Here is a 14,365-nt window from a genome sequence, read left to right as displayed (position 1 = left end):
ATAGCACACAAACAACTCCTCTCTGAAGGTGCCGGAATTCTAGTGGCTATACGCCAGCCCTAAATTCACATACACAAACTCTTCTCCGGAGGTGCCGGAATTCTAGTGGCTATACAGCCAACCCTGAACACATGCAGACACAGACCACAAGGTAGCTAAGCTCATAAACATAGGTTGATAATAGCGCATGGCCGTGAGGCCATGCAAACCTTTTATAGAGAGAGCTCTCCAGGACCTTCCTAGTGGTCCAATAGGAACCGCTTCAGGACCTGAGCATGTGACCCTGACCTCCAATGAGATGTCGTCTCCTGGGCATGCTCAGTAGCGGAAAAGCAGGACTTAGTCCCAGGGGCATCTGCTCGTCGCAGAACCGTGCTGGCTACAATGGCTGAGCCTGGAAGATTAGCAGCAACCAAGCGCACAGTATCTGCCTGAGCCAGACGCTGGGACCGACTGAGCAGGCTCCACTGCGTCTGAAGAAGAATGGGAGACCGCAGCGGAGGTGGCTCGAGATTCCCCCTATGCAGCGGGGGGAACTCGACACCTAACAGATCCCTTATTCAAATTGGATTCTAAAGCCAGGTGCCCATAATCTAGAACTAGCAACGCTTTGGATGCAAGCGTATGTTCGCTCTGTCCAAAGCGCTGCCGTCTATTGAACGCAGGTAAATCCGTATGTGATCACTGAATCATGCGGATTAACCACGTTCAATACATTCAATTGAAGTAATTTCTTTTGCAGAGATAAGCATCTCCGCAAGAGAAATTGACATTCTGCGGTCTGGAATCTCCATTTCTGCGGGGTCTGTAGACGCATTGTGGACATGGGATTTTCTTGAAAGTACGAAGTAGGGGTGGCAAGCCAGTACTAGGAACTATTTTCTGCATGATGGGGGAAAAAATGGACAGTGGAACTTCGTTTTAATTGGCTTTGGTCCCCCCATCCTTTATGTACAACTCTAGCTACATTCTTTGTAAATTAATCTGTTGATAATGTTGGTTATCTGTCATTGGCCTCTGGATGTTTGGCTTAATCAGTTCTCAAACCTTAGTGGAAAATTGAACAATGTGTAGATGGATGGATATTTGCCTAAATAATATCTGTTTGAGCTTTTACATTTATATTAGCCACAATTATTTGTGTTCATGATGTTTTAGTCTGCTTTGCCATGCATGGTAGACATACTGTAATAGCGTATAAAAATTAATTTAGTCGTATTGAAGATGTATTCATTGAGGAGGATATTGTGTCTTAAATTAGCCAAGATAAAATAATAAAATACTCAATCCCAAGGTATGTGCTTGAGCTCATCCAATAAAGTAATAAGTACAACTCCAACAATGTGATCACCAAACATGTCCATTATAAAGCAGTCCAGATGTGTCTGACATGCATTCAGTTATATCTGGCTCATGTCCAGTCCTCCATAACTGTGATTAATTGGCAATACTGATATTTATTTACGTGCTATAGTAAATTTCTATGATGCAAGGTAGCATTAAAGCACTTAAAAGGTAATTTAATTTGCTTTGAAGCAGCCGAAAAAAACACAGAAAGCTCTTATTCATGGAGAAGCTTCATCTGTATGTAATTTGATTGCCTTTCATGGATGTGCCTGTATTGGATTTCAGTCCTAAACTTTTGTGCAGTGCTTCCCGGGCCAGCCTGTGTGGAAACATGTATGTAAGGTCCCATTCTCACATCCGAGTTTCTAGTACATGTACTCATAATCTTAAAAGCCTTTTCACATGCCAATTTTTTTGGAGTTTCCCCTAAAAAATGTAGACGTGTCTGATTTTGGTCTCATTTTCTGAACAAAATTTCCATTCAAGTGAATGTGACCTCAGAAAGAATAAGCAGCACATAGAGTTGTATTCGTCTGTGTTTTACTGACTAATGTCAGTAGACGTTCATACAAGGAAAATGGATGATACTCACATGGTTAAAAAGTAACAGACAAAAAACAGTTTTTGTTTTATTTTTTGTATAGGAGACAAAAACCGATTAACGGTTAATTTGACCTACATGTGTTTAATTGGCCTGATTATTTTTTTTTTGGGGGGGGTTTCTGTCTTTATTAGTCACTGTCTTTCAATCTCACATGTAGGCATAACTCTGGGGCTAAATCACATCATTTTTTCTATCCTTTTTTTTTCAACAGAGATTTATCATATAATCTTATCAAGGATTTGCCCAGCTTCTCAGCATGTCAACGGCTTCAAAAGATGTGAGTATTTATTACAAGTGCAGGTGTTTTACAGTTAATTCTTTCTACTTAAGCCTTCCAAGGCATATCACTTCAATCGTGAAATGCTTAATACCATTAGTCCCGTCATGTTTGGGTTAAAGGTGATATGATTGTGCCGAAAGGTTTGTTATGAAATTTCACGCTTAAACACTGCACTTATAATTTGTCTGTCATTTCAGAGATTTGCGCCATAATGAAATCTATGAAATTAGATCCAGCACCTTTCAGCAGCTGACTGTCCTAAGATCCTTGTAAGTGCTTTCAAAATCTTTTACTTGTTTGATCCTATTTTGTTTAAGGATATTAAGGGCTTTATTTAATATAAACCATGAAATTAACATTGTATTAAAAATGGACACATTCCTGTTAACAAGTAGTAATCTCTAGTGACTGGTCATTGGCTACATAACATATACATGACTAAAATAATCATTGTATCAGTTCTTGATTTACTTTGTTATATTTTCTGTTTTAATTTTTAGCTAGTTAAATTATTAACTCCTTAACCACAAAGCCTGTTTTCACCTTCCTGACAAAGCCAATTTTTTTCAATTCTGACCACTGTCATTTTATGAGGTTATAACTCTGGAACGCTGCAACGGATCCCACTGAATCTGACATTCTTTTTTTTTGTGACATATTGTAATTCATGATGTAATTTGCGTTTATTTCTGAAAATATCGGAAATAACATGTTCAAAAATGTTTCCAATTTCAAACTTATTTTATGCCCTCAAACCAAAGGGTCAAATCACACAAAGTAGTTAATAAATAACATTTCCCACATGTCTTCTTTACATCAGCACAATTTTTGAAACATAATTTTTTAGTTATGACGTTATAAGGTTTAAAACCATTTTTTAGGGATCATATCACATTTGTAGTGACTTTGAGGGGTCCATATGACAGAAAATACCACAAAATGACACTATTCTAAAAACTACACCCCTCAAGGTGCTCAAAACCACATTCAAGAAGTTTATTAACCCTTCTGGTGCGTCACAGGAACTGAAGCAATCTGGAAGGAAAAAAATGAACATTTAACTTTTTTTTTTCACAAAAATTTTACTTTAGACCCAATTGTTTTTATTTTCACAAGGGTAACAGGAGAAAATGGACCCAAAAAATTGTTGTGCAATTTCTCCTGAGTACACCGATTCCCCATATGTCGTAGAAACCTACTTTTTAAGCACAGTGCAAAACTCAGAAGGGAAGAAGCCATCATATTGGAGCTCAGATTTTGCTGAACTGGTTTGAGGGTGCCATGTCATATTGGCAGAGCCCCTGAGGTGCCAGAACAACAGAACTCCAAATAAGTGACCCCATTTTAAAACCTACACCTCTCAATTAATTAATCTAGGGATGCAGTGATAATATCGACACCACACGTGTGTCAGAATTTTATACCATTTGTCAGTGGGAAAAAAAAATTACATTTTATAAATGACCATCGGTTGAGTTGATGGCTTACCAAGATTGCCTAATAATTGGTTTAGCCAAATGGCCTCTTGACTTGTGTAGGCTGCAGACATATATTCTGCTTCTGTGGATGACAAGACTACAGATACCTTTTTCATGCTAGACCAAGAAATTAAACTTTCTTGAAAATGTTAATAGCGCTTGTTGATTTATGATACAGAAAAGAAATATATCTTGGTACCGTGTTAGCCAGTAGATAGAAAAATATTTAGAATTGAGAGTCCTCAGTGGTTGATACCTTTTAATGGCCAACTGATTTATTACCATCTTTTCAGTTGGCCATTAAAAGGTATCAACCACTGAGGACTCTCAATTCTAAATGTTGATTTATGATCACTTAAGTCATCAGCCCAGTCTGCATCAACATAGCCTGTGAGTTTTAGATCTCCTGTTGCAGATATCCTTAAATTTATGTCTTGAGATTCTTTCAAATATCGAAAAACTGTTTTAACTGCATTCCAGTCTTTTTTGGCGCGGTTTTTCCACATATCTGCAGAGCATTTAAATTTTTGCAGCAATGTCCAGTTGAGCCATAGTTGCTATGTGTAGAAGTGCCCTCACTGCCTGTCTGTATTTCTCATTGTTAAGTAACAAATTGTCTTCTCCAACTTTAAGTAGGATGGTTTCATTGGGGTTGATATACCTTAGCTTCTGACATTTCAGACTGATTCATAATTCAGTTGATTTTTGTTCTGTGGTTTTGAAGAAAGCTTCCATCTTCTTCTCTTTGGACCTGGATAATATGTCATATTTCCAAGTTATTTTGTTTCAAAAGGCTGATTCAGAATTTTAGTCAACATTTCTATTTCCTCTTGATGAATCATAATCCTTTAGTCCACATACAAGAAAATATAAATACATTTTCCATTTGAGCATTTTGTGTATAAACACAAATATGCTTGGCCTCTTTTAAATCCTTTGTCCAATAAGACTTTGTTCATTTTGGTTTTCCACGCTTTCCGATTGCTTAAGACCATAGAAAGATTTTTGCCGTTTGCAATCAAGATTCTCTTCACCCTCAGGTTGAGTCATGTACGAATTGTCTTCAATGTCACCATTTAAAAAGGCAGTTTTGCTGTCCAAATGTCTGAGAAACATCTTTTGTACAGCAGCTATAGCCATTAGAGTCCTGAATGTGGTCTGCTTAGCAACTGGAGAAAATGTGGCATCATAATCTTTGCCATATTTCTGAGAATATTCTTTTGCAACTAATCTTGATGTAAATCTGTGAATCTTGCTTTCTGCATCATACTTGGTCTTAAAAAGAATTTACATTTGATTGCTTTCTTGTATTGTGGTAGTTTTGTGAGTTTCCAAGTTTGAAGTTGATGAATGGACTTCATTTCCTCAATAGCAACATTAAGCCACTTAAGTTTTTTATGGACAGGTAGTTGTTGCATCTTATCCCATGACTGCGGCTCTGACTCAGGTAGTGATTTGATAAAGTAGGTTAGACACTTAGCTGGTATACGCTGGTTTGATCTCGACGATCTCCTGATTGCAGCTTCACCTGATTATTCTGTTGCTTCTTCAGTGGTTGAAAAATGTAACCAAACTTCTGCATCCTTTTTCTTGTTATTTTGAAATTTTGACTTACATTGTTGTTGCTTCAGTTGGCCTGCTGGTATGATGATGTGATACTTGACCAACGCAAAGTTCTCATCAATCATTACATCTCTGCTTATTGTGATCTGGTTCGTTTCTGGGTGCAGGATTTTATATCCTTGAAGATATCAAGCTGTCATGATCGCTTCACCTCAATATGTTGTTGTCAAATCTGCATAAAGTAGCATACTTCTTCTACTTTCACAAAGTGTCCAGTTCCTTATTTTTGCTACTCCATTTTCTTCAGCGTTGTATGGTCTGAAAAACGATTCCATTTTTCCTTAAACCGCTTTGGGTCTCATTACTTGTATATTCAGTTCCATTATCTGCACACAGAATTTTTGATATTCTCCCAAATTTGTTATATATTTCAGAGAGATATATTTCAAGTTTCTCTGGAACTTCATATTTGCTGTGAAGCAGATAGACAACTGTATATCTTTGAATAATAATCGATAAATGTGAGAAAATATCTCTTCTCCCCAGAAGTTTGAGTACTCATTGGACCACAATCATCTAAGTCCAGAAGCTGTTCTGATTTTTGTAGTACTATTCTTAGGAAATGATTTTCTTCACATTTTCCCTTTAAGACAGCTAGTACATTTCATTGTCTGATTTCACAGATCGACTGTAATACCATCAGCAAGTTGTATATGAACTGACTTTCTTACTGCTTCTAGGTCTCTATGTGCAAGACGCCTGTGCCATACATGGATACATAGATTGTGTTCTTCTTGTTTACCATTGTATATACTTACCTTGCATTTTAGCTAGTACAACTTATCTTTGATGTTTCCTTCTGCTAGTGTGTGACTTTCTTTTGAGATGACACATTTGTCATCTTTATATGGAACTTAAAGGGAACCTGTCACCCCGAAAATCGCGGGTGAGGTAAGCCCACCGGCATCAGGGGCTTATCTACAGCATTCTGTAATGCTGTAGATAAGCCCCCGATGTAACCTGAAAAGGGAGAAAAAGGCGTTATATTATACTCACCCAGGGGCGGTCCCGCTGCTGGTCAGGTCGGATGGGCGTCTCCGGTCCGCTGCGGCGCCTCCCATCTTCTTTCCATGACGTCCTCTTCTGATCTTCAGCCACGGCTCCGGCGCAGGCGTACTTTGCTCTGCCCTGTTGAGGGCAGAGGATAGTACTGCAGTGCGCAGGCGCCGGAAAGGTCAGAGGCCCGGCGCCTGCGCACTGCAGTACTTTGTCTGCCCTCAACAGGGCAGAGCAAAGTACGCCTGCGCCGGAGCCGTGGCTGAAGATCAGAAGAGGACGTCATGGAAAGAAGATAGGAGGCGCCGCAGCGGACCGGAGACGCCCATCCGACCTGACCAGCAGCGGGACTGCCCCTGGGTGAGTATAATATAACATCTTTTTCTCCCTTTTCAGGTTACATCGGGGGCTTATCTACAGCATTACAGAATGCTGTAGATAAGCCCCTGATGCTGGTGGGCTTACCTCACCCGGGATTTTCGGGGTGACAGGTTCCCTTTAATTTCCTTATCTTGTGAGTTTCTTCACAGATAAATTTGCTTTCAAGACTAGGAACATAGAGAACATCTTTCTGCTTTGTGTTGGGGAGACTTGAAAATTTATGTAATCATCATTACTGCAATCCCTCCGCATTCACATACTAACCATTAGCCAGGATCACTTTCTCTGACTTTGGTCTGGGTTAGAGAAGAAACTTCTGTCATTAGTCATATGACTAGTTGCCCCAGAGTCTATACACCATGCATTCTTTGATGAATTTGCATTAACAGTAAACACAGCTTCAGTACTTGAATTGTCATATTCTTAAGTAATGGCGCTTTTAACCCTTTGATTATTTTGCTTTTTCATCTGAATCATTCTAGCTTTCTAGGCTCTGCAGTCATCTTTTAGATGCCCTGATTTCTTGCAGATAAAACAATCACGTGTTTCCTTCAAACTACTTTTATTTTTGGGTAGATCTTCAGTTTTTAAAGTGGACTATGCCTTGGATACCCCACTGCTGCTCACACTTTGTCGTTTGCTTATGCTCACCTACAAGCTTTCCTCTGACATACTCCAATTAAAGGGAACCTGTCACCCCCCCCCCCCCCGGGCGTTTGTAACTAAAAGAGCCACCTTGGGCAGTACTAATGCTACATTCTGACAAGGTGGCTCTTTTAGTTATGCTCCTTGCACACGCTGAAATAAACGCTTATAAAATGTGCCCCCTCATACTATGAAATCGCCAGGGAGGCGGGTTTTCCCCCCTAATTAGACGCAGCACAGCCATCATTCATACCCCCTTGGTGCTGGGCGCCGCCTCCTTAGCGTTGTTTGAATCTGTCCCGGAGCCTGCGCTGTTATGTTATCCCTTGGGCATGCGCAGTTAGCGCTGCCCGTCTTCTGACATCATTCGATGTCAGGCTGACTGCGCCTGTGCGGCTGCGCTGCCCGGGATCCCGCCCCGCAGTGTCTTCTAATTTATTCACACGGCGGGGCTGGGATTCATGGGCATGCGCAGTGCATATTTTCGCCTCTCACTCATCTCCCTCCGCCTTCTTCAGACTGTGCGGCGTCAGCTGATCCCTAATCGCCATGGCATCGCATGGAACCTTCCCAGCATTAACTTTGACAAGTGACACATCCTCCAATTCTGTATTTTAGCCTCTATTTCCTTCTGTCTTCACATTACATAGCAAAAACCTGCTGACAGATTCCCTTTAATACCTGCATAACATGCATATCTTATCTACTATATAATTGTCTAAGGGTCACTTTCCTTCTTTGTCCTTCTGTCTGTCACGGATATGCATTGGTCGCGGCCTCTGTCTGTCATGGAATCCAAGTCGCTGATTGGTCTCGCCAGCTGCCTGTCATGGCTGCCGCTACCAATCAGCGACGGCCACAGTCCGATTAGTCCCTCCCTACTCCCCTGCAGTCAGTGCTCGGCGCCCGCTCCATACTCCCCGCAGTCACCGCTAACACAGGGTTAATGCCAGCGGTAACGGACCGCGTTATGCCACGGGTAACTCACTCCATTACCGCCGCTATTAACCCTGTGTGTCCCCAACTTTTTACTATTGATGCTGGGCTGGGCAATATACTACGTCACTGGGCAATATACTACGTGGCTGGGCAATATACTACGTCACTGAGCAATATACTACGTGACTGGGCAATATACTACATGGCTGGGCAATATACTACGTGGCTGGGCAATATACTATGTAACTGAGCAATATACTACGTGGCTGGGTAATATACTACATCACTGGGCAATATACTACGTTACTGGGCAATATACTACGTGGCTGGGCAATATACTACTTGGCTGGGCAATATACTACGTGACTGGGCAATATACTACGTGGCTGTGCAATATACTACGTGGTTGGGCAATATACTACGTGGCTGGGCAATATACTAGGTGGGCTGTGCAATATACTACGTAGACATGCATATTCTAGAATACCCGATGCGTTAGAATCGGGCCACCATGTAGTGTTATATATATTTACACTTATAATGAGTGGTTTGCTTTATTCTAAACCTTTTGGGGTTTTGGTACGTTAATATACAATACTAGATGGTGGCCTGATTCTAACGCATCGGGTATTCTAGAATATGCATGTCCACGTAGTATATTGCACAGCCCACGTAGTATATTGCCCAGCCACGTAGTATATTGCCCAGTTACGTAGTATATTGCCCAGCCACGTAGTATATTGCCCAGCCATGTAGTATATTGCCCAGCCACGTAGTATATTGCCCAGTTACGTAGTATATTGCCCAGCCACATAGTATATTGCCCAGCCATGTAGTATATTGCCCAGCCACATAGTATATTGCCCAGATACGTAGTATATTGCCCAGTGATGTAGTATACAGCACAGAGCCACATAGTATATTGCCCAGTCACGTAGTATCTTGCCCAGCCACGTAGTATATTGCCCAGCCACGTAGTATATTGCCCAGCCACGTAGTATATTGCCTAGTTACGTAGTATATTGCCCAGTGACAAAGTATACAGCACAGAGCCACGTAGTATATTGAACAGCGACGTAGTATACAGCACAGAGCCACGTAGTATATTGCCCAGCCACGTATGTCACAGGTTAAAAAATAAACATATACTCACCTTCCGACGGAGCCCTTGTAGTCATGTCGCCTGTGTGTGGTGCACTCGGCAGCTTCCGGTCCCAGGGTTGGTAGCGCAGGACCCGTGATGACGTTGCGGTCACATGACCGTGACGTCATGGCAGGTCCTTGTCGCATACCATCCTTGCCACCGGAACCTGTCGCTTGCATGGAGCGGTTACCGGAGCGTCGCGAGGAGCGGGAAAGGCGGCGGAAGGTGAGTATATAATGATTTTTTTTATTATTATTATTATTTTTAACATTAGATCCTTTTACTATTGACGCTGCATAGGCAGCATCAATAGTAAAAAGTTGAGGACACACAAGGTTAATAGCGGCGGTAACGGAGTGAGTTACCCGCGGCATAACGCGGTCCGTTACCACTGGCATTAACCCTGTGTGAGCGGTGACTGCGGGGAGTATAGAGCGGGCGCCGGGCACTGACTGCAGGGGAGTCGCGGCAGCCGTGACAGGCAGCTGGCGAGACCAATCAGCGATTTGGATTCCATGACAGACAGAGGCCGCGACCAATGAATATCCGTGACAGAAGGACAGACAGACAGAAAGACGGAAGTGACCCTTAGACAATTATATAGTAGTTAGGGTAGTCACATGATATATGAAATGTATACTCTGCTTTTCAATATATTAATATCCTTTTTATGTTATAAAATAGTTGCCATAAAACACAATCCTGTAATCATTGCTGTCATTTCCATATGCCAATTGTTTATATGTTGTTTTGTTTTTACAGAGACTTGGCCTGGAACAAAATTACTTATGTACATCCTCACTCATTTTCATCTTTACCTTCACTTATCAAATTGTGAGTTGTATTTGAAACAAAACAATCAAATGCTAAGTTATTGGATATTAGTAAAGCCATTGCTTGTGCTTTGTATGCACACTTTATAATTAACTAACTGTAAGATAAATTTTTGAATAATACAGTGGGTTTATGACCATGTGATATTTCAGTTTTTCTTTTTTATTAAATATGCACAAATGTCTACATTTCTGGGGGATTTTCAGTCAAGATGGGGTGCAGAGTGTACATTAATGAAAAAAAAATGAACTTTTTTGAATTTACCAAAATGGCTGCAATGAAACAAAGAGTGAAAAAGTTAAAGGGGTCTGAATACTTTCCGTACCCACTGTATTATATCATAAGAGGAAAAAAGTTCTCAAAATTTGTGAATGTGACATAAACAGAATTGGATTATGGGACTAGACTGCAGTCTTATCTGACAGTATAGATTTTTATTGAACTTCACACCAAGATATAAGCTACCTCAAAGGAAAAAGTGAAAGCAGTGCAATTGCAAACTCACTCCTAATAAACCTATATTGCTGCAGACTACACACAAGGGTGTCTGTATACAATATCAACAGAGACTCCAATGCATATATAGTACATACAACTATTCTCAGTCCTAAATAGCCAATTGACTGGACAAAAATGCAAAATTTTATCACACAATATATTCAGTGATCACATGAAGGGACAGATTCCCTGATGAATATATCTCTTGATAATCAAAATGATCAAAACAAATGAATGTTAAACATTAACCTCTACCCTGTAAGGGCTACCTAGAAAAATCAGTAACTCATGTGAACATGCATATACATCATGAGTGAGTAACAACAATATCCATATAACCATACATATAAATCTGATATGGAATATTCTCACCCATGTGTGTAGAGGACGTCAATTGTCAGATGTCATTTCAATTCAGCAAAAATCCATCAGAAGGAATGGGGAACACTTGCCCTGTTAGACCCTGTAAAGGCTGGCATAACCTGAACCTAAAGACTTCCGACCTTACAAGGGCAGTTCACATCTGACCCTCACAATAAACCACCCTATACTTTCCCTGTGCATGCCAATGTGTTTCATCACTCTGTGAATCCTCAGGTGACCTATTAACACATAATGGGCATACTGCTACAGCAGACAAAAGAAGGGAAATACTCCAGGGCTTTTCCTATAGATATAATGACCTGATGGATTTTTGCTGCATTGAGATGACATCTGACAATTGACGTCCTCTACACACATGGGTGAGAATATTCCAAATCAGATTTATATACGGTATATGGTTATATGTATATTATTGTTTCTCACTCATGATGTACATGCATGTTCACATGAGTTACTGTGATCTTTCTTGGTAGCCCTTACAGGGTAGAGGTTAATGTTTAACATTAATTTGTTTTGATCATTGTTTAACATTTGTTTGTTATACCTTTAAAAAAACTGATATTTATCAGGAAATCTGTCCCTTTTTGTGATCACTGAATATATTGTGTGATAAAATTTTGCATTTTTGTACAGTCAGTTGGCTATTTAGGACTGAGAATAGTTGAATGTACAGGGTGGGCCATTTATATGGATACACCTAAATAAAATGGGAATGATTGGTGATATCAACTTCCTGTTTGTGGCACATTAGTATATGCGTTGGGGAAAACTTTTCAAGATGGGTGGTAACCATGGTGGCCATTTTGATCCAACTTTATTTTTTTCAATGGGAAGAGGGTCATGTGACACATCAGACTTATTGAGAATTTCACAAGAAAAACAATTGGGTGCTTGGTTTTAACGTAACGTTATCATTTCATGAGTTGTTTACAAGTTTATGACCACTTATAAAATGTGTTCAAAGTGCTGCCTATTTTGTTGGATTGTCAATGCAACCCTCTTCTCCCACTCTTGACACACTGATACCAACACCGCAGAAGAAATGCTGCACATCTCATATCTTCACAGCATAGACCAACACATTATGGGTGTCAGGTCCGAGCATTCCAACCTGAACAGTTTCCTGGAAAGTGAATTTGTCATTGTGGGCCAGTTGAATGGCCCCCAAGGTCTCCCGATCTGACCCCCTTAGACTTTTATCTTTGGGGTCATCTGAAGGCAATTGTCTATGCTGTGAAGATACGAGATGTGCAGCATCTGACACAATGGATACTGGAAGCCTGTGCTAGCATTTCTTCTGCGGTGTTGATATCCGTGTGTCAAGAGTAGGAGAAGATTGTTGCATTGACAATCCAACACAATGAGCAGCACTTTGAACACATTTTATAATTGGTCCTAAACTCATAAATAACTCATGAAACACCATTGTTTTTCTTGTGAAATTCTCAATAAGTTTGATATGTCACATGACCCTCTTCCCATTGGAAAAGTAAAGTTGGATCCATAATGGCTAACTTCAAAATGACCTCCATGGTCAACACCCATCTTGAAAAGTTTTCCCCCTCCCATATACTAATGTGCAACAAACATGAGGTTGATATCACCAACCATTCCCATTTTATTTATGTGTATCAATATACAGTGCCTTGCGAAAATATTCGGCCCCCTGGAACTTTTCAACCTTTTCCCACATATCATGCTTCAAACATAAAGATACCAAATGTAAATTTTTGGTGAAGAATGAACAACAAGTGGAATGCAATTTTGAACTTGAATGAAATTAAAAAACTGAAAATTGGGGCGTGCAATATTATTCGGCCCCTTTAACTTAATACTTTGTTGTGCCACCTTTTGCTGCGATTACAGCTGCAAGTCGCTTGGGGTATGTTTCTATCAGTTTTGTACATCGAAAGACTGAAATTCTTGCCCATTCTTCCTTGGCAAACAGCTCGAGCTCAGTGAGGTTTGATGGAGATCGTTTGTGAACAGCAGTTTTCAGCTCTTTCCACAGATTCTCGAATGGATTGAGGTCTGGACTTTGACTTGACCATTCTAACACCTGGATGCATTTATTTGTGAACCATTCCATTGTAGATTTTGCTTTATGTTTGGGATCATTGTCTTGTTGGAAGACAAATCTCTGTCCCAGTCTCAGGTCTTTTACAAGCTCCAACAGGTTTTCTTCAAGAATGGGCCTGTATTTGGCTTCATCCATCTTCCCATCAATTTTAAACATCTTCCCTGTCCCTGCTGAAGAAAAGCAGGCCCAAACCATGATGCTGCCACCACCATGTTTGACAGTGGGGATGGTGTGTTCAGGGTGATGAGCTGTGTGTTGCCTTTACGCCAAACATATCGTTTGGCATTGTTGCTAAAAAGTTCGATTTTGGTTTCATGTGACCAAAGCACCTTCTTCCACATGTTTGGTGTGTCTCCCAGGTGGCTTGTTGCAAACTTTAAACAACACTTTTTATGGATATCTTTGAGAAATGTCTTTCTTCTTGCCACTCTTCCATAAAGATCAGATTTGTGCAGTGTACTACTGATTATTGTCCTATGGACAGGCTCTCCCACCTCAGCTGTAGATCTCTGCAGTTCATCCAGAGTGATCATGGGCCTCTTGGCTGCATCTCTGATCAGTCTTCTCCTTGTTTGTGATGAACGTTTAGAGGGACAGCCGGGTCTTGGTAGATTTGCAGTGGTATGATACTCCTTCCATTTTAATATGATCACTTGCACAGTGCTCCTTGGGATGTTTAAAGTTTTGGAAATCATTTTGTATCCAAATCCGGCTTTAAACTTCTCCACAACAGTATCACGGACCTGCCTGTTGTGTTCCTTGTTCTTCATGATGCTCTCTGTGCTTCAAACAGAACCCTGAGACTATCACAGAGCAGTTGCATTTATGCGGATACTTGATTACACACAGGTTCATTATATTTATCATCATTAGGCATTTAGGACAACATTGGATCATTCAGAGATCCACAATTAACTTCTGGAGTGAGTTTGCTGCACTGAAAGTAAAGGGGCCGAATAATATTGCACGCCGCACTTTTCAGTTTTTGAATTTCCACAAAAATTTAAAATAACCAATAAATTTTGTTCAACTTCACAATTGTGTTCCACTTGTTGTTGATTCTTCACCAAAAATTTACATTTGGTATCTTTATGTTTGAAGCATGATATGTGGGAAAAGGTTAAAAAAGTTC

The 14,365-nt window shown here is 40.4% G+C and overlaps 1 protein-coding gene across 1 annotated transcript in view; it reads left to right on the top strand.

The window, feature by feature from the left end:
* LGR5 (leucine rich repeat containing G protein-coupled receptor 5) overlaps positions 1–14,365 on the top strand; it is a 330,331-nt gene that overhangs the window by 287,736 nt on the left and 28,230 nt on the right. The window contains exons 12-14 of the mRNA XM_069764603.1: positions 2,163–2,228; positions 2,429–2,500; positions 10,200–10,271. Of these exons, the coding sequence (XP_069620704.1) occupies positions 2,163–2,228; positions 2,429–2,500; positions 10,200–10,271 (210 nt within the window). The remainder of the gene's footprint in view (positions 1–2,162; positions 2,229–2,428; positions 2,501–10,199; positions 10,272–14,365) is intronic.

This window comes from Ranitomeya imitator, chromosome 4 (genome assembly GCF_032444005.1).
Source record: "Ranitomeya imitator isolate aRanImi1 chromosome 4, aRanImi1.pri, whole genome shotgun sequence".
Classification (NCBI taxonomy): domain Eukaryota; kingdom Metazoa; phylum Chordata; class Amphibia; order Anura; family Dendrobatidae; genus Ranitomeya; species Ranitomeya imitator.
This window is presented reverse-complemented; position numbering and strand designations above follow the sequence as displayed.